The following is a 25,634-nucleotide window of genomic DNA, read 5'->3' on the forward strand; positions in this document are numbered from 1 at the left end:
TTCATTATAAGCAGCGATGGCTCATCGAAGACAAAGAAAATGCGTTTGGATTCAGTGTTTCGCTGTTCTTTGTTTCGCTGACTGGTCTGCAGCACAGATATCTTACTCCGTATCAGAGGAAGTGGACAAAGGCACGTTTGTGGGGAATCTCACGAAGGATTTAAACCTAAACGTACATGAACTGGAATCTCGGAATATTCGCATTGTTTCGAGCCACAATAAGAGATATTTTGAGGCGAATTTGAAAACTGGAATTGTGTACGTTAATGAAAGAATAGACCGAGAGGAACTTTGTCCAAATACGGTAAAGTGTGTATTAAACGTTGAGGCTATACTGAGCAACCCCATGCTTCTCCGTCGTATTGAAGTGGCGATTTTAGATATGAATGATAATGCACCAGCATTTCTTGAACAATATCATATTTTCAACATATCAGAGTCGACGTCCGCGGGGGATAGGTACCCTCTACCTACAGCAATTGACGCAGACACGGGCAGTAACTCGGTAAAGAGCTACACGCTGAGTCCGAATGAACATTTCTCCCTAGATGTGCAGAGCGGAGGAGACCAGAGTGTGTCTGCTGAGTTAATGCTGCAAAAACCCTTAGACAGAGAGAAACAGCCTGTTATAAAGCTAACTCTAACAGCGGTAGATGGTGGAAAACCTCCGAGATCAGGAACTTTACAAATTGTTGTTAACGTTGTAGATGTCAATGATAACACGCCAACATTTAGCAAAACACTTTATAAAATTAGTGTGAATGAAAATGTTGCTATAGGTATGAACATTTTGACGCTGGAGGCAACAGATGAAGACGAGGGTCAGAACGCTGAGATTTTTTATAGTTTTATGAAGCGTGGGAATGTAAATGCTGCTGAAAAATTCTCAATTGATTCACAAAGTGGTGCGATTACCGTAAACTCTCATTTAGATCACGAGGATGACGCAGCCTTTGAAATACGTGTACAAGCAACTGACCAGGGACATTCACCCCGCAGTGGGTATTCTAAAGTATTAGTTGAAGTTATTGATATAAATGACAATGCCCCAGAAATATCAGTGACCTCACTCATGAGCCCAGTAAAAGAGAATGCTGAGATAGGAACAGTGGTTGCTTTGGTCACTGTGACAGACAGAGATGGAGGGAATAGTGGTATCACAAACTGTAAGCTACCTGGTACTACTCCTTTTAAACTGAAGTCCAATTACAAAAACTATTATTCTTTAGTGGTAGATGGCTCTCTAGACAGAGAGAATGTTTCTCAGTATAACATCACCATCACAGCTACAGATGAAGGGACACCGCCTCTCTCCAGCACCAGCAGTATTACTGTACACGTTTCAGATGTCAATGACAACGCCCCAAATTTCTCAGAACAGCTGGTTAATGTTTATATTAAAGAAAACAGTCCAGTCGGAGATATAATGCATACCCTAACTGCGATTGATCCAGATTCAGATGAAAATGCAAAGATAATTTACTCAGTAGACAGTTATTCTAAAAGCCTCGAAATCTCTTCAGCTGTCAATATAAACTCAGAGACCGGTGACATAGTCACCCTGCAGTCTTTTAACTATGAAGAGTTAAAAACTTTCCAGTTTAAAATTCAGGCCACAGATTATGGTGTCCCTCCGCTCAGTAGCAATGTCACCGTGAACGTTTTTATCCTGGATGAAAATGACAACAGTCCCGGGATTCTCCCACCCTACTCTGAGCACGGCTCTATTAACTCTGAGAACATTCCCTACTCTGCTGAAGCGGGCTACTTTGTGGCCAAGATCAGGGCTGTAAACGCAGATTCTGGCTACAATGCATTACTTTCTTATCACATCACTGAGCCCAAGGGAACCAACCTCTTCCGAATCGGAACCAGCACAGGGGAAATACGGACTAAGAGGAGAATGAGTGACAATGACCTGAAAACTCACCCGTTGGTGGTGTTGGTTTCTGACAATGGAGAGCCCTCACTGTCAGTGACGGTGTCTATTGATGTAGTGGTGGTTGAAAGCACAGGAGAAATCAAGACTCAATTCAGACATGTGCCGCTAAAAGAGGAGAGCTTCACTGAATTAAACCTCTATTTGCTGATCGCCATTGCCTCAGTATCAGTTGTCTTTGTACTGAGCCTCATCAGTCTAATAGTTGTAAAATGCAACAGGACAGAGGGCACTTTCAACAGATACAGCCCTCCAATGATCACCACACACCCTGACGGGAGCTGGTCGTACTCTAAATCTACTCAGCAGTATGACGTGTGTTTCAGCTCAGACACGTTGAAGAGTGACGTTGTGGTGTTCCCTGCACCGTTTCCGCCTGTAGATGCGGAGTTGATCAGTATTAACGAAGGAGACACTTTTAACCGAACTCAGACATTACCCAACAAAGATAAGGTACGTATAGTTGTGTGTCCTGCACCCTTTCCTACTGTAGATACGGAACTAATTAATATTAACGGAGAGGATACATTTAACCGGACCCAAACATTACCAAGTAAAGAGAAGGTAAGCTAGATCAAAAAGGGAACCGTTTGATTTCATTTCATGAATTCTTTGACTTTTCATACATTAATGTGTAGTTGTTTCTGTGACATATGTTTGACATTATCGAGCAATTCGTCATCCTCTTCCTCACTTGATGAAGATCGCCTACATAAAATATGCAATTTTGCCTCATGGTGTCGCTATTAACCCACCTTGTACGGTTTCTGATTGGCTTCGCAGCGCTCCGCCCAGTACCGGAGCCGTGATCATAGGCAGTGCGGGCTTTGTTCATCTCCACAAGTAAATGTTCTCTATTCGAACTTAAAGCCACGATGAGAGCGGTAACCGCCTTGATTCCTAAAAGATCTGGTTAGCCGGTGATGGACAGAATGTATCGCCAAATGGATGATAATTACCGTTGGAAATGTCTCCTCCTCCAGCTTGTTCACCTATGGAGTATCGCTTCGGCGCAGATTGTGTATTCCATCTCGGAGGAATCAAGTCCGGGCACCGTTGTGGGACCTTTGGCGAGGGATTTAAATTTGGATGTATCTGAATTAGAAAATCGCGGGTTTCAAATAGCTGGGCCAAATAAGAGGTTTTTCGATGTAAACGTGAGGACGGGCGTTTTGTCGGTGAGGGAGAGAATAGATAGGGATGAGCTATGCTCCCGAAGTGTGAAGTGTTTTTTAGAACTGGAAGCCATTGTGAACTCGCCATTGAATCTATACCGCTTTGAGGTTAATGTTTTGGATATAAATGATAATGCACCCTCTTTTCGGACATCCAAGACATATTTGAATGTATCAGAATCTGCGTTTTCAGGTGAGAGGTTTACATTACCGAGTGCCTATGACGCAGATGTCGGTGTTAACGCAGTAAAGGGCTACAAGCTGAGCCCGAATGAACATTTCTCCCTAGATGTACAGAGCGGAGGAGACCAGAGTGTGTCTGCTGAGTTAGTGCTGCAAAAAGCCTTGGATAGAGAGAAACAGCCTGTTATAAAGCTAACTCTGACAGCGGTAGACGGAGGAAAACCTCAGAAATCAGGGACATTACAGATCATTGTTAATGTCCAGGATGTTAATGACAATATTCCCATATTTAGCAAAGCCCTTTATAAAACTAGAATACCCGAGAACACACTATACGATGCTTCTGTTATCACGGTTCAGGCTCATGATTCAGATGAAGGGCTGAACGGAGAAATAATATACTCATTCATTAACCATGACAATGAAAAAAGCTTTGACGTATTTGCCATAAATTCAGCCACCGGCCAGATCACAGTAAAAGGCCTGTTAGATCACGAACAAAACAATGCCATTGAAATTAGAGTCCAAGCTAAAGACAGAGGGCAAACCCCAAGAGCTTCTCATTGTAAAGTACTGGTAGAAATTATTGACGTGAATGACAATCCACCCGAGATATCAATAACATCTTTAGTTGACATGGTAAGAGAGAATGCATTGTTAGGGACTATGGTTGGACTGATAACTGTCAAAGACAATGACGCTGATAAAAATGGCGCCATACAGTTGAAAATAGTTGGATCTGTACCATTTATAATTAAGAACTCTTATAAAAATCATTATTCATTAGTTGTAGACGGACCTCTTGACAGAGAGAGTGTTTCTCAATATAACGTCACCATTACAGCTACAGATGAAGGAACCCCGCCTCTTTCCAGCACCAGCATTATTACTGTACACGTTTCTGATGTTAATGACAACGCGCCACGCTTCTCAGAATCACTGATTAATGTTTATGTTAAAGAGAACAGTCCAGTCGGAGATATAATTCATACCCTAACTGCAATTGATCCAGATTCAGATGAAAATGCAAAGACAGCTTACACATTATTAGATGGTGGACTAAAAACCTTTCCAATATCCTCAGCTATCAATATAAACTCAGACACTGGTGACATAGTCAGCCTGCAGTCTTTTAACTATGAAGAGACAAAAACGTTTCAGTTCAAAGTTCAGGCCACAGACTCTGGTGTTCCTCCGCTCAGCAGCAATGTCACCGTGAACGTTTATGTCCTGGATGAAAATGACAACAGTCCCGGGATTCTTGCGCCGTACTCTGAGCACGGCTCTGTTAACTCTGAGAACATTCCCTACTCTGCTGAAGCGGGCTACTTTGTGGCCAAGATCAGGGCTGTAGACGCAGACTCAGGCTACAATGCGCTGCTTTCTTATCACATCTCTGAGCCCAAGGGAACCAACCTCTTCCGCATCGGAACCAGCACAGGAGAGATACGGACTAAGAGGAGAATGAGTGACAATGACCTGAAAACTCACCCGTTGGTGGTGTTGGTTTCTGATAACGGAGAGCCATCACTGTCAGCCACGGTGTCTATCGATGTAGCTGTGGTTGAAAGCACAGGAGAAATCAAGACTCAATTCAGACATGTACCTCTAAAGGATGAGAGCTTTTCTGATTTAAACCTATATTTGCTGATCGCCATTGCCTCAGTATCAGTGATATTTCTACTGAGCCTCATCAGTCTAATAGCTGTAAAATGTCACAGGACAGACGATAGTTTCAACAGATACAGCCCTCCAATGATCACCACACACCCTGACGGGAGCTGGTCGTACTCTAAATCTACTCAGCAGTATGACGTGTGTTTCAGCTCAGACACGTTGAAGAGTGACGTGGTTGTGTTCCCTGCACCGTTTCCGCCTGTAGATGCGGAGTTGATCAGTATTAACGAAGGAGACACATTTAACCGGACTCAGACATTACCCAACAAAGACAAGGTATGAAAACCCGTTGCAACAGGCCTATGTCCTGGTATCATCTTAATGTAGCTAAGGCCTGCCTTTACGATATGGCTTCTACTGACATTTATCAAACCGTCCAGTGTGGTGCTTTATTTACGAAAGTGCAAGCCGTTCGTTATGTTACTGCTTTGAATTGTGCGCCAGGCTTATAAAAGCGACTCGATGAAGTTGCTGTCCTTGGTGCTGAACACGCGCCTATTTCAGTAGTTTGTGGTCACAATGCACATGCGCATGTTGTTACATTCGAAACAACTATTGTGACGTGGTCTGTTGTTTTGATTCCAATAGGTAAAAAGTCAGAATTTCCAACAGTCAACAGTAAGCTGTTGTTATCTTAGATTTTCATCTTATCTTATGACTTTCTCACATATCTCGATATATCATTGTGTCTGTTTTTGAATTATTGTTTTCATTTTGGGGTATCATCTACTTTAAGCTTTTATCTATTTCAAGCATCCTCATGTTATATAGTCTGTTTTGTTTGTGTGTGAAAATATAGTGGACATAGGTCTATTTGATTCTGACACTTATTTGAATGTATTGCTGCTTTGTCAGTGGACGAAGCTGTGATTCTATTACGTGGTGGGTTTAATCGGAGAGGATTTGTATTCATGAGTTAGCAGTAAAGAGCCTTAGCAGATGCCTCAGCTCTCAGATGGTGCATGTGTATGTGTGTGTACAGTTATCGGTCTATCTCATACCTTTCTTTTACATTTTCATTAAAGTGGCTTAGTGTTGTATCACCCTTTCTCTTTCTATTCTGTCTTTCATTCCATTCTCCTTCAATCCCTGTCTTTCCTCTCTCAGTCTTTTCCAGACCTCCATATTGATTGTGCTTTATCCTGCTTCCTCTCTCCCTCACAGACTTGCTGTCTCTCTTTCCCATTCAACTATAATTAGCCCTTCTCTCCCCATCCCCCTCTCTCTCTAACAACCTCCCACACACTCTCCTTCCCTCTCTGCCTGGCACTACCTTTAAAACGGAGACATTCCTATCCCTCCATTCTCCTCTCCCTGTCTCCTGTCTCCCTTTCTACTGTCTGTTTCTCTTCCCCTCCCCCCTTATCCCTCGCTCTCTGCCAGCCCTGTTCTCTCAGGAAGAGGGGAACAGCTGAGGGGAAGGTTGGGTGAATTAGAATTGGTCTCCATGGACGTTGCGTGCGATCAGCCAAAGCATTCTGTAAACACCCTTCCACCCATTTTCATTAACACGCTGAACTTGCTTCAGGGCAACACCCGCATCCCTCTTTGTGTCTAAGTTAAGCAGATCTGATTGTCATGATAAGAAATAAGGTTTTTCATTGTAAAGATAACGTGCTGCCATGTGTCGTGCTTCCACTTGTCAAATTAAAATTGTGGTTGGTTCAAGTGCTGCATTCAATTGGCTCTGAATGCTACATTCAGTCAAGAGTTCTCTTCCTTTGTTATTAGATGCTCGAGCGTCTTAGTATTAGTCATCCAGATTTTTTTCTGACCTTGTTTCAGGAAGTGGACTAGAGTCAACCGCTGCTGTCATGGTCACAGGCTTGTTTTGCTCTGTGTCCATGACACAGTCCTTGACATGTTTGGGGTTCCCTGTGATCTCATTGGGGCATGAGTACACTGCAGCGACTGTGTATGTGTGTAAGTGGGTCAGCAGTGTGTGTTTAAAGATTGCAGGGCGCTCAAAGAACAGTCTGAATCCTAATGTGTCGAGTGTGAGTCTGTGTGAGATGGATTCTCTCTACATTGCCAAGCTCTCTCTCTACACTGCATTTCATTCAATATGGGTTCCTGAAACAATGCCTGGAGCTGTGTTTGAACGCATCAGTATGGGGTTTGTAAGCTACAGCTCTCCATGCTCTTGTGTGTGTGTGAGGGGGATAGAGAGAGTGACAGAGAGAGTGGAGGAGGGGGGAGGGACTGGTAATTTTCCGCTCAACGCTGCAGCAGGGAGGCCTGGGTGGTGGACAGAGTCTCAGGGATTTTTGCTCTGCAGCCTGGGCAGAGCTGGGGTTTTGGGGTGGGGCCGTGCCAAGGGGGGAGGGATGGAGGAACTGGGGCTGCATGGGCTACCCAGCTGTCAATCAAATGCTAAACCAATGGGTGGGACAAAGGTTCGGGAGGAATAAGGTTGAGGGGCTTAACTACAAGACTTGAGGTCACTGTGTCTGTGTTGGTGTGTGTTGTATGTGTGTGTTACTCACACAAGACAGGTGGGTCTTCCTGGAATTGCATTGTGTTTGTGTGTGTAAATGTGTGAGCTATCTAACAATGTGTGTTAGATATATTGTGCGTCATGTCTGGGTTGGTTATTAAAGACTGTTCCACTACTGCAACTCGCTGTCGCAAATTGCATTAAATTATTGATTTACTAAGTACATTATCCTAGGAGAGGTAACTGGCTAAGTGCTGCAATATCATTGTAACTGGATTTGCCTCTACTGCCAAAACGGGGGCAACCACCTCAGCCTTTTAGGGTCAAGACACGCCCAGATGGGTTCAACAACTGTGACCCCAAAAACATGACCCAAAAACATTTAATCATTGTCAGCCCCAAGCTTTTTTGAAATGCATCATGGTTGATTTTACAGTGGACTGCCCACCTTAGAGTGGGGGTTCTGCGTTTGTCATTGCGCATGGATGCTCTATTTAAAATGTAGACATGCCACACCCCAACCTCATCACATTCAATATTTAATCACAAATGAATACACACACTAACCTACTACGAACCTGTGTGAATCTGTCATTTCCTGTTTTGCTCCGACAAGGGCGTGGCTCTGGGGAGATGGGAGAGCTCTTACAGCTGCTGTAACCATGGTGATGGTGTTCGACCATGGTCATGTCACTAGCAGCCTGTTTCTCTCTGAGAGCTCCAAGAGCACAGCCATCCCCCACCTCTTTCAGGCAGCCAATCATTATCAGCTTCATCAGACAGCCTAGGATGAACAGAGAGTGAGAGATTAAGAACATTAAGAGAACAAGAAAGAGAGGAGTACAGGAAAAGAGATAGATAGAAGGAGGGGGGGTGAAAGAGATAGAGAGGGGGATCCAGGTGTGCTAATGAGCCAGAGAGAGAAGGGATGGTGGGGGGAGTGGCGAACAAACACAGGGATGAGCAGCAGGAGACCGGTGCAGGAAGGAAGTGCAAGCAGGGGGACACAGTGGTGCGCAAAGGAGAGAGAGTGAAACAGCAAAGCAGGGATGGAGTCAGGAAGAAAAAAACAAATTGAATATGTAACCAGAAACTGTGCGAAAATCTAAAGGGGCTGAGTAGAGATGGTCACAAGAGAACAGAATGTAACCCCCCCCCCCCCGCCGTGCAAAAATCCTCTTAGTAGTGTTAGGCTGTTATGACAGAGCTTTAGATAAAGCTTTGTTGTGCTCAGGAGCACAGAGTCCTTCCGCCTGATTCTAACATGTGCAAACACAGCTAGGCGTCCTTAGAGGGGCGGGATCGGGGAGGCAGCCTCCGCCGCTGCCTGTTCTCTCCGATAGCTTTGTCTACCGCCACGGCAGCTACAAATCTGTTTGATTTGTTGTTCAGGCAGAACGAGGGCAGCCCGTGTGTTGATTAACCCCTCCGAGGTACAGAGGAGGAGGGATTTGTGTCGTTTGCAGCACTCTCATGCCCTTTAGACTGAAAGAGAGGTGCACAATGGGGGAAGGCAGAAGCAAAAGCATGCAGGGCAGGCTTTCTATCCCACTGCATGCATCTAGGGGACAGGGATGAATGCAGTCAGGGAATGGAGATTTGATATGGGAAGGTTCTTAAATGTGAAGTCATTGTAATATGTATGTGTTTTTTTTGTTGCTATTTGGTGTTAGTTCTCTAGCAGTTAGGTCTGAACTCAAGTATCAGTATTTCAGTCTGTTATATTTGGTATGAAAGGTGATGTTTGGCATTGTCTTTGCATGGTTTCCTTTTTTTTTTTACTGCCGTTTCTATTTCTCTCCTCTGGAGGGGGCCTCGATCCATCCTTCACAGTCAGCTTTTCAGACGTTTGAGGAGAGGATGAACCGGATCTCTCTCTCTCTCTCTCTCTCTCTCTCTCTCTCTCTCTCTCTCTCTCTCTCTCGCTCTCTCTCTCTCTTGAGATCAGGTTTCAGTGATGACTGAGCGTACGGGGTGGAGCTGAGTTGAGTGGATTGTCTGGGACTAGATTTCAGCATAATTCTGTTCCCCTGCAGTAATTGCTTTACACCAATAGAGGGCCCAGTATATCTACATGTATCTCTTCCATACTCTCCTCTCACAGGAAACCATATGCGTTCTGCTTCTGGCAGTGAGATAGAACAACACCCACTCCCTCACCATTCTCTCTCTCTTTTCCTTCCTAAATAACACCTTATTTGCTTAGTTGTATTTGCCCACTGGCTTTAACGTGACAATCGTGTGTCTAATTTCATCGGTTTATGTGTTGATATACAGATGTGTGGCTACCCAGAGGTCCTTTTAGAGTGTGATACACGTACATGTTCTGCTGTCTGTCAAGATGGAATGTTTTCCCTCTGTCACTACTACATCTTTATTGCTCTGCCCGTTTCTCCTGGCTGCACAAGCACTGCAATTAATGTCCTCCAACTGAACAGCCCAAATACATTTTCTGTGTGTGTGTGCAAAAGACAGACAGACAGACAGACAGATAAAGAGAGAGAGAGAGAGAGAGAGAGAGAGAGAGAGAGAGAGAGAGAGAGAGAGAGACTGAGACAGATGGATACAGTAAGGGAAAGTATTTGGACTTGGAGAGCATCAGTGATGTCATCAGCCCTGTCCTTGAGCGCACCAGACAAGATGGCAGCTCACAATTACTAAAAAAAGAGGCTCTGGCCAGACGCTCACTCAAGCCTTAGAACGAGTGTGCGTCTGTGCGCCTGACACACAGACACCAGCTCTGGCCCATCTTTCCACGGATCTCTGTAGGCCTGGACATGTGATTCACCAACGGGGGGGGGGAATCCACATGGCACAGCAGACGCTTAGGGGAGCAAACGAATGGCTTTTAAAGCGGCCCGATTACTGCCCATTAATGAGAGAGAGTGTTAGCAGAGGGCTGGTTCTTATTAATATGTCCGCCATCTTGCATAATGAATGGAGAGATTTTAATATTCTGGCAGTGTGGACCCTCTGGCGTGGAGCGGAGAGTGTTGAGAAAAATCAGACACCTACCTCTCTCCTTTACTTCCTGCTTCATCTCTCTTTCTCTTTCCATTGTCCGTTTCTCTCATCATCTATCCTCTCCCTGCCTTTCATCTCTCTCTCTCCAGAGTAGGATAGCTGTGGCATTAGGAGCCCCTCGGCTACATCTCTCCCCAGCTGGAGCAACGGATGTCACACAGACACAGGGCACAGCTGGAGAAAGAGGGAGCGGGTGGAGAGAGGAGGAAAGAGAGGGGGGTATATGAAGCATTTGATGCAGACTGTTGTTTTTATATATAAAGGTGTTATATCCATTGCAGTCACTGCTGAGGGTAAAGACCATGAGTAGATCTGGGAGTAATTTAAGACTACAAGGACGTTTCTTTGGACGTTTCTTTGGTCGTGTCTCTGTTCTAGCGAGACCGACGTCTGTTTGTCTGTTTGAAATAATGGAGATAACATAATCAGTATCCCCTTGAGTGAAAAATGAAAAAAAAAAATCACAGCTCTGCGGCTCGCAATTAATGACAGAGCAGATGGGCACTATTCTAACAGGTCTAGAGAGAGAAAGACCAAAATTGTGGTTACCTGCCCCTGAGTTACATTGCTGTAGGGAGGAAGGAATTGAGAAGCTAACGGAGGGAGGGGCAGTCGACGGGGTGAGGTGGAAAAGGCCAGGTGTAAATCCGGCGGCGTGTGTAATTGACGAGATAACAGTCGCCTCTTTTCATCTCTCTCAAATTGCCGTAAACACACAGCGCGCGCGTCCCACCGGGAAAATCTGGTAAATGTCAGGGGTACAGCAGCGGCTCGATTACCTACAAGACACATGAGTACGGATGGGCAGAACCCCCGGCGTTTCATCTACAGAGTTAAATCGAGGGTGGGAAATAAGGGAAGAGGTGTACAGAAAGAAACAGTCAAAAGGTCAATCTGCATCAATCAAAACCTGAAGAAAAAAGAAAGTCAAAACAACAACAAAAAACTGCCTCGTCCGGGAGTGTGAAGAGTCACTCCATCCTCTCCGCAGCGTATGAGTGACTCATCGGCGTTCTCCCATCTCTCGGCCTGCCAACGACTGTGAACGCCGTGGGCGTATGGTCTATGGGGGACATTTGGATCCGCATAGGGAGATTAACGGTTACAGTATGTATGCGACTGGGCGGCCACCGTGGCAGGGTGGCCTGGTGAATCAGGCTGCCTTTGAGGTCACATGGCTCCAAACAAACGCGACATAATAAAACAATTTCATACACCCAAAACTATGGGCAACATTTGCAGATTTGTAGGCTACTACATCTCATATATATATATATATATATATATATATATATATATATATATATATATATATATATATATATATATATATATATATATATATATATATATATATATATATATATATATATAGGCCTATGTGTATAACTGTTTCCACCGGATATGGTTGTTTGCCAGTTAACCTTTAAAAAACCCCCACCAACTTTCATGTTGTAAAGTGTTTAACACTTTCAACAATTTCCAACACTTCCACAATATGGATGTTTGCTTTTGTAACCTCAGCTTTCTTGGGCATCACCTATTCGGTCGCTTAGACTGTCCCCATGGTGAATGCGTTTCACTTCCTATTGTACACTTAGACTTCATCAAATCAATTTAACTAAGACGATTGTCTGGTTGCAGTATCCAACACTGAGAGCCATTAGGTGAGTTCGACTTTATGCAGCGCCGGCGGCGCCGACAGCCGGCTGCAGTCGGCTGCCTTGAAGCTGAGAATGCCATTGGCTGCTTCAAGTCAGCCGGGCTGCAGGCGGCGCCGGCGCTGCATGAAGTCGAACGCACCTATTATGCGCTAACAGAGATTGATATAATACCCCGGCCTTGATTCATTCTGAATGTGCCGCCACAGCTGTGTCGTCTAGAAAATATTGTGTCGAAAGATCCTCCCCATCACTTTGTTGTGCTGATCGCGTTATAGGAGTAGAGGAACCTTCTTAATTGAGTAGAATCCGATTTAAATTGGAATCTAATTGAGGTACATGGGTTCAGAATGTACTAATTAGGAGAAGGGTTTCAGCAATATGATTTGGGCATTTAACGCCACTGGCAGACCACCAGCTACCAGTCATGCGCAGTGTGTCTCCACCCATGCATGTGCAGGCTTGGATGATTAAAATAGAGTAGGGAGCAGTAAAAACAGTATATCTGTAGAAATCGAACGCCCTGTGGTGTCCGCTATATGAACTAAAAGGCTAATCTATCACTGAATTTCAACAAATGGACACGTCTCGACGACAGTGGCCGAGGTCCACTTTTTAATGGATCAATGCAGGTAGGCCTATAGGCCTATCTATACATATACATATATATATATATATATATATATATATATATATATATATATATATATATATATATATATATATATATATATATATACATATATATATATATATATATATATATATATATATATAAAAGACCACAGTCGTCAATGGTAATTTAATAGCTACAAAGACCTACAAAGACATCGGTTTGATATAGGTATATATATATATATATATATATATATATATATATATATACCTATATCAAACCGATGTCTTTGTAGGTCTTTGTAGCTATTAAATTACCATTGACGACTGTGGTCTTTTCTCCCAGAGAGATATATGAACGTGAACAAGCCTTTCCATACTTCAGCTTCGGTCTACAATAATTTTTCGTAGCCTTAACAATCAAACTGCAGTCTCCAGCTAGAACACTTACGTTGTCGATGTCCGTTCCCTGGCCTACATCCTCAACATACACATGCAAGCAGGCCCCAACTATTTGAGATTTGAGCAATGTGGGTCTGACAGGACGACCCGCGCTATTTTGTTTGACAGATTTGGTGATGGGGCAAGTCCCCGGCATCTAGGTGACCTGGTTTGCATCGGTCGGTCACCCCGAGTGAACGTCGTTCATATGGCAACGAACAGGAAGGATGATAACTATAGCTGAGGACAGCAATGGGATATTAAGTGAGCAGCCAAATCTGCTTGTAGTTCCAGTAAATGACCACTGCAGCTGTCAGTCTCTGAGGCAAAAAAGAGAGGGGGTACGTGGAGTAGTCAATGATCTCCCGATAGCCTTTCAGCTCAGTGCTCGTGAACAGTGGCAAAGGGTGCACCGATCCTGCATGTATTTGATAGCCAATTGTGAAAAATGAAATAAAATATAAATGTATTGAAAAATGCAACCGATATTGCTTTGATTAATTTGAAGATTTTACGTAGCTATACTTTTTTACCGCTTTTGTCACCCATGTTTCTAATTAGGTCTGGTTATTTTGAATTCGTACTGTTTGTCATTGTTCTATCTTTTTTTTTTGTATTTTTGAAACATGGTTATAATAATGCACTGTTTTTATGTGTGATTAGGAACCTGTATAGCCTACATATTCCTGCATTGTGTGTTTATTAGCTATGTGTGTGTTTTATCGTGTAGGCTATAATTTTTGTAATCTAGGCTATGTTTTGGTTGAGATTTGGCTTGATTGCAAGTTTAGATCAATAAGAACAAGGAAAGAAATTGCCAGGGCGTACCGATAAATCGGTTAGGCACTGTATCCCAGCACACAATGAAAAGGGCGGTGGCACCCGCTCTCTCAGAAAAAAAAAAAAAAAAAAAAAAAACAGTGCTCGAATGCATGTGTGTGCGCATTGAAAACACGCGACTGACGGTTAGAAAAAAAAATACAAATCGATTAAGATGCATTGGGTTACTGCTACCAATGTTGGAATAAGGGTTTGATTTACATTTTTAGACTGTGTTAAATGGCTGAAAGGCAGGCAGCACCGCTCAAGCAAAAGCCTCCCCCTCCCCCGCAGCCCACAGACACCATCACATAGAGAGGGATAGAGAGAGGGAGGGGAAGGAAAAGGAGAGTAAGAGAGAGAGGCAGCACCCATGAGAGGGAAACAAGAGTCAGCCGCGCGCGGAGGACAGAGAGGAGAAAAAAAGCATCAGACAAACGAACAAAGAAAAACATGGGTGTACCGGAAAATTGTCTGTTAAAACAGGCACCTGTACCGGAGAGGATGCTTAGGTCGTCCTGCACATAGTAGGGGGTGAGTAACGGACTTCCCCCCGGTTTTAATGTGGCGGGTGGGGACGCACAAGCTAAAAAGGCGGAAAGCTTTCTGTAATCCGTCTGCGGATCCTGCCTACTTGCAATGGCTGTGGCTGCGCGATGCTGTTACAGCATAAAGGAATATGTGCCTTTTTATTTTTGTTTAGTGATTTTTGTACTTGGTGGCCTTACAAATGCACAAATACGTTACACCATTCCCGAGGAGCTGGAGAACGGGGCTGTGGTCGGTGACATTGTTCGGGATTTGGGTTTGGACCTACGAAAGCTCTCTGCCCGTCGCATCAGAATCACCTCAGACAGTGCACGGAGATATTTCAACATAAATCATAAAACAGGAAAGCTATCGGTGAGTGACCGCATAGACCGCGAGACGCTCTGTGAATTCAGTGGCACCTGTTTCCTCAATCTCGAGGTGGTTGTTGAGAACCCACTCGAGGCGCACAACGTGGAGGTGGAGATTTTGGATGCCAATGATAATGTGCCACAGTTCCCCCGGGATGAATACCAGCTGGAGATACCAGAGTCCGCGGTAACTGGGTCCCGGTTCCCCATTGAGGGCGCGCAGGATGCGGACGACGGCTCCAACTCAGTTCGGCTCTACAGACTCAGCCCAAACGAACATCTCGCGCTGGATTCCAATAAGCCCACGGCCAATAGCAAGCACATTGAGCTCGTTCTCAAAAAGCCGTTTGACCGTGAGCAGACGCCGTCTCATCAGTTAATATTGACAGCTGTGGACGGAGGCACCCCTCCACGCACTGGCACAGCTAAAATCAATGTGCTTGTCCAGGATTCCAACGACAATGTTCCCAAGTTCGACAGCTCTGTCTATAAAGTGAAACTGTCGGAGAACTCGCCCAAAGGCGCCCTGGTGATAAAGCTAAATGCAACAGATCCAGATGAGGGCTCAAATGCGGAAGTTTCGTATTCTTTCAGTAGCTACACCCCAGAGAGGGTCAGACATATTTTCTCTATGGACACAGATACAGGAGAAATTCGTGTGAAGAACAACATTGATTTTGAAGAGACCAACTCCTATGAAATGTACATACAGGCTATGGACAGGGGCCCATCTCCAGTGGCAGTTCCCTGTAAAGTAGTGGTGGAAGTCCTAGACGTGAATGACAACATCCCTGAGATTGTTCTGTCATCCCTCTCAAGTCCAGTTCGAGAGGACGCACGGGCCGATACCGTGGTTGCACTTATCAGTGTCAACGACCGCGACTCCGGCCAGAACAAACAGGTGACACTGGAGATCCTGCCCAACCTGCCCTTCAAGATCAAGTCTTTCCGAAACCATTACACCATTGTCACCTCAGCCTTCTTAGACAGAGAGACCATCTCCTCCTACAACGTAACGGTCATTGCGGTTGACGGTGGCACACCAGCCTTGTCGTCCCACATGACCTTCAAAGTGGACGTTGCCGACGTGAACGACAACCCGCCGCGCTTCGAGCAGACATCCTACACGGTGTACGTGACGGAGAACAACGCCCCGGGGGCCTCGCTGTGCGTCGTGAAGGCCTTAGACGCCGATGCCGGCGAGAACGCCCGCATCACCTACACGGTCCTCAACGACAACAACCACGGCATCCCCGTGGCCAGCTACGTCAGCGTGAAGCCCAACACGGGCGAAGCCTACGCCCTGCGAGCGTTCGACTTTGAGAAGCTCAGAGAGTTCCACTTCCAGGTGAAAGCCCAGGATAACGGCGTGCCACCGCTCAGCCGCGTGGCTACCGTCTATGTTTACATCATGGACCAGAACGACCACATGCCTAGGATTGTGCACCCGCCGGCGAACGGCACGCGCACCACTGAGACGCTGATGAAGAACGCAGAGGCCGGGGTTCTGGTTACCAAGGTGCTGGCGTGGGATGGAGACGCTGGCCAAAACGCCTGGCTGGTTTACGCCCTAGAGCAGACCACCGCAGACTTGGACCTGTTCAAAGTACACGAGCACACGGGTGAAATCCGCACCACTCGCCGCGTCATCGAGGACAACTCTACCTCCTTCCTGCTGACGGTGCTGGTGAGCGACCACGGCCTGCCACCCCTCTCCTCCACCGCCACCATCACCGTGGCCGTCATGGAGCTGCCGCCTAAGCTGACCCCTGACCCTAAGCGCATCATCCGGCCACACAGTCCCCTTATGTTCTCGAATGTCACCCTCTACCTCATCATCGCTCTCAGTGCCACCACCTTCGTGTTCCTGGTCACCGTGGTTGTGCTCGCCATTGTCCGCTGCCATGCCTACTGCACCCAGCCTGGCTCCTGCTCCCCTTGTTGCGTCTCCCAGAAGAGCATGCCAGAGGGGGGCACCACAGCCATGGGAGGTGGGGGTGGAGGAGGTGGAGGAGGTGGAGGGGGTGGAGGAGGTGGAGGCGGTGGTGGCGGTGGAGGCGGAGGGGTACCCAATAACAATGTTGCGTTGCGCCGGGACCTCAAAGTAGAGCCTCATTACATAGAGGTGCGAGGAAACGGGTCATTGACCAAAACGTACTGCTATAAGACGTGTCTGACGGCCACCTCCGGGAGCGACACCTTCATGTTCTACAATACAGGCCGGCCTCACAGCGGCACCTGGGGCTCTGGATACGTCACCAGCCAGAGCGGCCAGAGCCAGATGTTTGTACGGCGACTCAGTATGCCAGATGCCACCTCTGCTATTCAGGTGTGTGTGTGTGTGTTCGTGTATCACAATACATGCGAATCGCCAGGTGTGTGTGTGTTTGTAGATGGATGGTGTTTGAGAGTCAGAGGAAATCTCTGGTTATAGAGAGTTCTGTTGGATCTGTTACATTTTAAACAAAGACTTTTGCCATGAAAACAGCTCATTGTTGTTGTAGATATTGGTGGAAGTATAAAAAGAGAACGTGTTCTTGTATTCAGTTTGCAAGAGAATTTTTTAAACCAAAAATTGCAGTGCCACTCCTAGTTCTTCCTTTCATCCTTTGTTTTTGTCTGCTGGACAGGATTGGTAAACGTGAACAGAATTCTGAATTCTTTCTGGAAAACTCTTGTTTGTGTATGTACACACTGAAAATACTTTAAGGGTACTCCATGTTCTCTACCTACCATATGGAGCTTTTAATGTAAAAAAAAAAAAAGGTTTCTTTGTCTGAGGTGTGTATTTGTTTGAGTGGGTGGTAGGTGCACCGTTCTCAACGTGTGTGTGCTTAGGCTTGGTTCTCGCCAGAGAGCTGTTGTTTGTTTCTGATGATTCAGGTATCAGAGGTTTATGCGCCTCTTTCCTCCATGGTCGTTTAGAGAGCTGTCATAAAAACAAAAAAAATCAGCATTTCTATTCAGGGAAAGCATCTGTCTTTCTCTCTTACACACACACACACACACACACACACACACACACACACACACACACACACACACACACACACACACACACACACATACACACACAGTTTCAGTGTGCTTAGTAGCAGCAACCTCCACAGGAACCATCCAACAATTCCATTGAGACCTCTGCTTCTACAGCATGTACACTGTAGGCGTACTCTGTGAAAGCACCAAATTACTGAGATTTAGAGTTCTCAAGGACTTGAGCAATTAGTCCACTAGGTCCCAACACGGCTTGCCACAATTTGACCACTGTGATGTTCCACATCCTTCTGGGCCAATGAGCACAGACGAACAGGCTACTATGCAGCCAGCTCTGGACAGGGAGACTCACCAGTTGAGTTACGCTCTCTCGGTTCAGAAAGCGGTGGGTCCCACCGCACGAAAACATCCCACCGGTCACGTGCGTTTGCGACACAGAACAATCGTGCTCGGTGAGTCAGACACGGAGAGGCAGATCGAACAGAGATAGACATGCAGTTTTCATTCCCTTGCTCTTGCAGAAGAGGAAAGAAAATACGTAGAAACATGGGAGCTTGTCTTTTGGATACGCTATTGTGCAGATGAAAATCCAAATGGGGTAAATAGATTTAGTAGATTAGACTGTTTAAAAAAACACTACACTTAAGAGAGACCATTAAACAGACCATAATTGGGAAAATTTGCACCCAAATATTGTGTTGACCCAAAATCTGTAGAGGCAGGCTGTTAATAAAAAAATAAAAAAGATTGAATGGAGAATAGAAGAGTCTGAGTAGGAGTGGGGGATGAAAAGAGATATAAAAGCAATGCTTAGGTAATGGCCCCTCTATCCCCCAGCATTTTCCTCATTAAATGCCAGTCATGTTTGTTCTCGCTGTGTAATTTAGTGGCAGGGACGCGTTTCATCCTCTGCCTCCGGATTGGTCGGTTTGGTACGGTTTGGGCGGGGGAAGAGAAGTGATTGGCCAACATGTTGACGGCGGAGGTGCGATCACTGTATCCATGCGAGGGGTGTCCACTTGGAGAGGGAGGGAGAGAGAGAGAGAGAGAGAGAGAGAGAGAGAGAGAGAGAGAGAGAGAGAGAGAGAGAGAGAGAGAGATATGGATGAGAGATGTGGAGGCCAAATTAAACCCAGGGCCTTGTTTAGCCATTTCTATGCATCCTCACCGACTCAACGGAGACTAAGGACAAGTAAAAGCCTTGGGCTGCTTTCTTTCTCTCTTTGTCCTCTAACTTCATTCTTTCCAGATATAGAATCTGAATGCATCACTTCTCTATCATCACCATGAAACCCTTGTCTATTTGGAATGCACTGGGTGTGGCTGTAGATATAGCTCACTGATTTCCTTTGAGCCTATGCATTCCCGTGTGTCTGTGTGTGTGTGTTCCCATGGGATAGCAGGAGACAGCGGACGTGTTCAGTGTCCAGATGCTGGTCTAACCATTAGTGTGTGTGTGTGTTAGCGTGTTCGTTCTCATTAAGCCAAACACCGCCATACGGTCTGGCAGACCACTCCCCCCTCGGCCACTGTTGTACCAGCAGGGCAAACATTTACCAACGCCATTTAAAGACAATCTGCCTTCATTTGTAATGAAGTACATGTATCTCATAACAGTTCAAATAATCCTGGGCTGTTGAATATGTGTCTGGCGCTATAAATATGACAAGAACGGTGTTAGAGTGTAAAAATGGGCCTTTAATTGGTGTGGAATCTATTTTTTTTTAAATTGATTTAAATTTGAAATCATGAGTCTTTTCTTTTTTGTCACAGTTTCACCCAGTTTGATATTGTACCTTTACATCTGTTATTTTGGTAACCCTTTGTTAAGTTATGTGGAGTGTGTGCGCATTCATTTGTGTCGTAGTGTAAATGACCCCCAGGAGATACTGTGGGCTTCTTATTAGGGGCAGCAACTAGATTCCAGGGTGATGGGTGTCCTTAATGGAGTAAAAAAGAGAGAGGTTGTTTCACCGTCGGCAGAAAGTGAACGTGAACACAACATATGGTCAGGTTGTTTTTAATCCAATTGTGTATGGTGGAAGGTTAAACGTACTCTAGGTCTGTGGTTAAAGGTCCATCTTCATAAGCAGGGCAGTACGAAGTTCAATCCAGACGTTAAATTGAACTACATGTCAGTGTCATCATGACGTTCAACTATTAACATTTAACAACTATTAACAGAACACAAGATCACATACAAACTCCAATACGGTTTTCAGCAGTTTTGGAAGTAAACTGATCATAACTGGTACTTCAGTATTCTCAAAACAGACACAACAGTCACACACTCATATGGAGCTTTTAAAACCCATGCCTTGTATTCTTTTCTAGATGTGAACCTGTCTATTGTAGATTGGTAGCAGATGAAGTTAGAGGGATGCTAGGAGGCTGTGTTTTGTGTCACTCGCTCCACCGGGAGCTCTCAAGTGATGTTGATTTCAGATGTCGTGTCCAGGTGCGAGCCTGCCAGGGTTAAATCTACATGATCTCAATGCTTCCCCCCCAACCTTCATCTTCTCCACCTGTGACCTTGACAGGGGAGAGATGCCGAGGCTGATGCGCGGTGTGAGAAGGGCTCCGTTGTGGTTGCCATGGTGAAGTCTGTTGGACCAACTCAAGCAAACAATGACACTTGTGATTTTGATCAGAGAATGGAGTAAAAGAAAGCACAACAGATAAAGGGGAATACAAATAGATAAAACCAAAAGAAGGAGGAGGAAAAATACTGAAGAAAACAGGAAAAAGTGTTCAGAGGCAAAAATCTATTATTCCTCTTCCATTGAAACGTTTATCAGGTAAAATAGGGATGGGTCCCGCTGATGGAGGGAGAAGTAGATATGGAGGAAGGTGAAGAGATGAACAGCTGCAGCCTCTAATGGAGTCCATCAACACATACAGCAATGTGAGAGTTCCGCTGGGTCTCTGTGGTAACGGAGCGTACCACCTTCAGACTCCATGGTTTGGCCCGGGGGTGTTTTGGCCTGTGGGCATGTGTCGTAGAGGCAGGGTCAGTGGACCGCCTGGGCACCACTGTGAGAAAGAGCTGTATGTCTCAAAGTCATTCCTCTCTCAGAGGACAAGGGAGGGAGAAGGCAATATGGAAGGGAGGAGGAGAGGAGGGAAGCTGCTAGCTCCAACTCATCACTCATTTCTCTCCACAGGCAGAGGCAAGCTGTCACAGCTATGAAGAGTGTCTATGTGTGTCTATGTGTGTTCTGCTCATGCTAGCAGTTCACGGCATGACTTATTAATGAGAGGATATTGGGTTTTACCAGTGTGATCTCTTGCAGTACTTAAGACTCTCTCCTCCTTTCTTTCTGTCTGTCTTGCAGCCCAAGGCACCTAATGCAGACTGGCGATACTCGGCCTCCTTACGAGCTGGGATGCAGAGGTAAGCAGTAAACACACCCTCTCATCCCATCATCCTTCATTAGTTGTTCATGCTACATTCACATTAAGTCATTTAGCAGACGCTCTTATCCACGGCAACTTACAGTAAGTACAGGGACATCCCTTCCCTGAGGCAAGTAAGGTGAAGTGCCTTGCCCATAGACACAACCCATGGACATTTGGCTTGACCATGGACATTTGGCACAGCCGGGAATCGAACTAACAACCTTTTGATTAATAGCCTGACTCCCTAACCGCTCAGCCATCTGATGTTGGGCCGAAGTTCATCACAATGTATTATTTCCTAGTGCTGCCAACATAATACATCCATGTTCTGTCTACTCAGTACTTCATCAACATCGGTACTGCAGTCTTCTCCAAGAACAAAGAAAGTTTCACATGTTATATGCGTGTGTGAATATACATCCTGTATGTATATTCACCTGCCATTCCTGTCTACCTATGTGAGAGTGAGTGAAGTGTGTCTCTGCCTGACACAAATATGGCTGTGTCCCCCCTCCCCAACCTCACACTCCTTAACGGCTATCAGAGAGCACGTGAGGCGGCCTGAAGTGGTTGTGGGGGCGGGACTGGTGGAGGCGGTGGTGGGGGGCGGTGTAGGGGTTGACTCATGGTCAGTCGTAGACAGAGAGGCAACTACCCAGTCAGGTGGAAGCTTGTTCCTGGATAGGGCACCCTGATTAGAGGGGGGGGGGGGGGGGGTATGTAGCAGGGAAAGTTCAGGGGTCATATTACCATGAACCACCAAGCCTCTAACTGTACCAGAACGGTTGGGGCCTTACCCAACCCAGAGTCAAGATCATAAAAATGAGAGAGAGACAAAGAAAGAGAGAGAGAGAGATCTGGTAATGAGCAGGGCTAGTTTAATGAGCATGGGCCAGCCGAGCGAACCAGAGCACCCAGTGCAGCTAGATGATCTGATAGTATGCTACTAACCCTTCCGAATTAAACGCTGGTACACACACACACAAACAAGAACACACAGACGCACACAGTTTCAATGCGGCAGAGCAATTTTGTAAACTGACAACGACTGGCCGACCAGTCCATCCATCGGAGAAACACATAAGTAGGTCATTCTGCCTACGCCAACCCTCTCAGACACACACACACACACACGAGACACACATACAGACATAGAAGCGGGTCCCTCTGGCTGTGGCTGGAGTGATGAGGGACAGATGAGATGACAGACAGACAACGCTTTCACAGCTCCCAGTAAACAGCGTCTGTCTGAGACGTGGGTCATGAGGGGCACTGTGTGTGTTTGTGTGTGTGTGTGTGTGCACATCCTGTCTCTGTGAGTTTCACTCTTTGTCCTGTTTTTCCAATGAAACCGTGCATGCTTGTTTCATCGCTCACTTACTGTTCTTTGGTTTGTGTCTAAATCTATCAGTCTATGATTGCAATGACGAATGTACATTCCGAACTGTGTATTTGTGCATGTGTTTGTTCGTGTATCTGTCATATTAATATGCGTGTGGCATCTGAGTGTCATTACTGGTACACAGATCCTCTCATAATTACAGCAGGGTTTAATGAGAGTTAATGATTCTAATGCATTCCATCACTCTCTTCAGAATACTGCAGAACCTTTTAAAACATGAATCTGCTCTCCTCCGTGAGCACTTCATCCCTCTCTGTTCATACTAAACCTGGGATTACAGTATATTACGGAATTAGAAAAAAAAGGGTTAAATACCACCACAAGATACCACTGCTGGTTCTGACCCTTCCAGAATCTGGTGTGAAGTTTGTCCCTGGGTTTAATGCAGTGAAGAGCAAACACACTCTGAACTACTGTCTAGCTGACAGAGAGATGGGCAGACTTGTTGAGTTGAGAGAGATAGGCAGACAGGCGGGAAGGCAAAAAGACAGAAAGGTGGGAAGACAGACAGACTGGCAAACAGTTACACAGTCCGTCAGAATGACGGACATGAATCTGGTAGACAAGGACAGGCGTTCACAAAGACACAAGGAGAAAGTGAGACAATGGATGAGGGAAACAGAGACAGGCATTAGCAGATTGGCATGTTTTCGGTCCAGTGTACTCCTTTAATAATTTAGTAGCCCATCTTCATGACTATGAACACCACTTAAAATGGCCTCCCTCTCCAAATTGCTATTCATCTCCACACACCCACCACCACACAGACCGTAGGAAGACAGACAGTTTATTTTTTTATAGTTTATTTTTTTACCACAAACACACACACACCCTGGTGTCAGATGGGATAGAGATGACGGAGCGATGAAAAATGGCAAATAAAGGAACAGAGTGGAGATGGGGGTGGGGAGAGATAGAAAGGGAGGGGGGCAGAGGAGGAATCAGATAGGAGAGGATAGGGACCAAGCTGTGATGACTTGACCTTGGACTCACTCACACACACATACACACACAAACACACAGACACACACAAACACACATACACAGCCTGTGTGTGTCTAGAACAAAGAGGAGAATCTGAGCCAAAATGGTGGCTACCCTCCATACACTCTCTCTACAATCTAATTTTAATTCAATTCATATTTTTGCTCTTTAGTTTGTTTCTTCATACCTTTATTTTCATTAATCAGTGTTTCTTGCTTGTTATACATGTCCATTTCAGATAGCATGGTATATGAATATAAGAGACTGCCTCCACACTTAAATATGGCCTGAGGTTTTAATGAGTGAAATCACACCTGTTAAAACTGACATCAGAGAAAGAGAAAGAGGGGGGTGAGGGCGGAGGGAGAGAGAAGCAGGGGGAAAGATAGATTTTTTCAACAAACAGGGACAAACAGGGGGGGAAAGGAGGACATGTGAGGGATAGGAGGATTAAAAAAAAGCATGCCCACCGTCTTACAAAACATATGGGGAGTTTAATATTTTTATCGAGGGATTTTCTGCATGTAGGACACACTCACGCACAGCAGGTTCAAATAGGCGTGTTACTACTCCTTGTCCTCAATTATTTCTCTCCAAACACAATGAAGGGAGTTGTAGATGTAGGTATATTATCCCAAACTGAGCCGCAGATCTGCACTGCAGAATTGAGAGAGGGCCTCTCTAGGTAGATGGTACACTGAGCTCCTCACAGGGCTGCATGGAGTCTTCCTGAACTGTAGCATCAAACATCCCAGTCATAATCAGAGCTTTATTGACAGGCCTTTGGGAGGAATCCGATATCCAATCCCTTCAAGTTATGGAACATGTGCGTGTTTCGGGTCTTATATCCATGGATCTGATGTGTGTTTGCTTGTCTGTGTGTTAAAGAGATAATTTTATGAAGACACATTATGTGCTTGTGTGGAATATATATGTGTGTGCATTTGTTGGTATGTGTGTGAGTATAGTTTTTGCGGTTTGCTTGTGTTTGCCAGCTACCCCTGAGCATTTGCTGGGTGGTGCTGAAATCCCTATTGGTGTGAAAATGTAAGAGCACCCATCTTTAATCCTTAATCCAGAGAGTGGTGTGAATATGTGGGGTAACTAGTGTTTAATCCTAATCCCAGGAGCTGGGTTGGGCTGGCCTGCATTCCCGGGATGGGTCCTGGACCCCTGGCACACACATACTGTACACACACATGCTCTACACCCATACACACACACACAAACACACACACACACACTGTATACACACAAGCACACATCCTGTGGTGTGCTGCCATGGTTCAATTTAGTAATGCCGTGTATTATAGGCAGCATGTGGATCCAGAGAGGATTGAGTGTACTGAAGCTGATGTTGCTGTCATATAGTAATACCATAGAGTTCATACGCTCTCTATAAAATATATGTGTGTGTGTGTGTGTGTTTGTGATTGACTGCTTTGTCTGAATAATGAGTATTGAATATTTGTCTTCTTTCCAGACACTGTAGACTGCAACTACATCTGAAAAGTCATTCCAGGGTATAACAACAGTGTGTTTGCGTTCCAGCTCGGTGCACATGGAGGAGTCCTCGGTGATGCAGGGAGCCCAGGGGGTTCTGGTCCAGAACTGGCCAACCGTGTCCAGCGCTGCCGGTAAGTCTCCAGGTCATGACCTCTGAGAACTGACCCATTCTGACATTACACTGACCAGGACCAGCTACTTTCTTAGCCTACATTGGATGTACTCTATTAACTAGAGAACCAACAAACTCTGACATTGTGCTAAACTAGAGTTACCCAAATGGACACCAACAGACTAAATTCAATGAACTACAGCTAATTGAACCACAATCCTTATGGTCTGACTGAGACCCAACCTCTGGTCTTAGAAGACTCAAGAAAATCTAAAATACTACATGTAGAGAGGGACAGAAGGAGAAAACAGGGAAGTAGTGAGCGAACAAGATGAGAAAGAGAGATAGTGAGAAAGAGGAAGAGAAT

At 45.4% G+C, this 25,634-nt stretch overlaps 3 protein-coding genes and 1 long non-coding RNA gene across 5 annotated transcripts in view; 3 read left to right on the top strand and 1 right to left on the bottom strand.

Annotated features, from left to right (window-relative positions):
- The window catches only part of LOC146302342 (uncharacterized), a 74,468-nt gene that overhangs the window by 27,405 nt on the left and 21,429 nt on the right, over positions 1 to 25,634 (bottom strand). Inside the window, exons 2-3 of the long non-coding RNA XR_014732036.1 lie at positions 10,427 to 10,609; positions 7,990 to 8,195 (exon numbers count right to left, since the gene is read on the bottom strand). This is a non-coding gene — a long non-coding RNA (uncharacterized LOC146302342). The remainder of the gene's footprint in view (positions 1 to 7,989; positions 8,196 to 10,426; positions 10,610 to 25,634) is intronic.
- The window catches only part of LOC146302349 (protocadherin alpha-C2-like), a 41,166-nt gene that overhangs the window by 3,105 nt on the left and 12,427 nt on the right, over positions 1 to 25,634 (top strand). Inside the window, exons 1-3 of one of the 2 annotated variants that reach the window (XM_084679333.1) lie at positions 14,302 to 17,199; positions 21,200 to 21,258; positions 25,201 to 25,286. In XM_084679333.1, coding sequence (XP_084535459.1) covers positions 14,611 to 17,199; positions 21,200 to 21,258; positions 25,201 to 25,286 — 2,734 coding nt within the window. In that variant the 5' untranslated portion in view covers positions 14,302 to 14,610. Of the gene's footprint in view, positions 1 to 14,301; positions 17,200 to 21,199; positions 21,259 to 25,200; positions 25,287 to 25,634 lie in introns of those variants that run through there. The other variant, XM_084679419.1, reaches the window with a different exon arrangement.
- On the top strand, positions 17 to 2,512 carry LOC146302350 (protocadherin alpha-2-like). The gene has a single exon (XM_084697431.1). The coding sequence runs from the start codon at positions 17 to 19 to the stop codon at positions 2,510 to 2,512; it is 2,496 nt and encodes an 831-aa protein (XP_084553557.1).
- Positions 2,884 to 5,256, top strand: LOC146302351 (protocadherin alpha-8-like). The gene has a single exon (XM_084697444.1). It carries the CDS (start codon positions 2,884 to 2,886, stop codon positions 5,254 to 5,256), a length of 2,373 nt encoding a protein of 790 aa, XP_084553570.1.

This window comes from Hypomesus nipponensis, chromosome 1 (assembly GCF_054491055.1).
Source record: "Hypomesus nipponensis isolate SF chromosome 1, ASM5449105v1, whole genome shotgun sequence".
NCBI classification, from domain to species: domain Eukaryota; kingdom Metazoa; phylum Chordata; class Actinopteri; order Osmeriformes; family Osmeridae; genus Hypomesus; species Hypomesus nipponensis.

Coding starts and splice junctions, on each gene's coding strand:
- LOC146302350 (XM_084697431.1), top strand. CDS start 17: ATGGCTCATCGAAGACAAAGAAAATGCGTTTGGATTCAGTGTTTCGCT.
- LOC146302351 (XM_084697444.1), top strand. CDS start 2,884: ATGGATGATAATTACCGTTGGAAATGTCTCCTCCTCCAGCTTGTTCAC.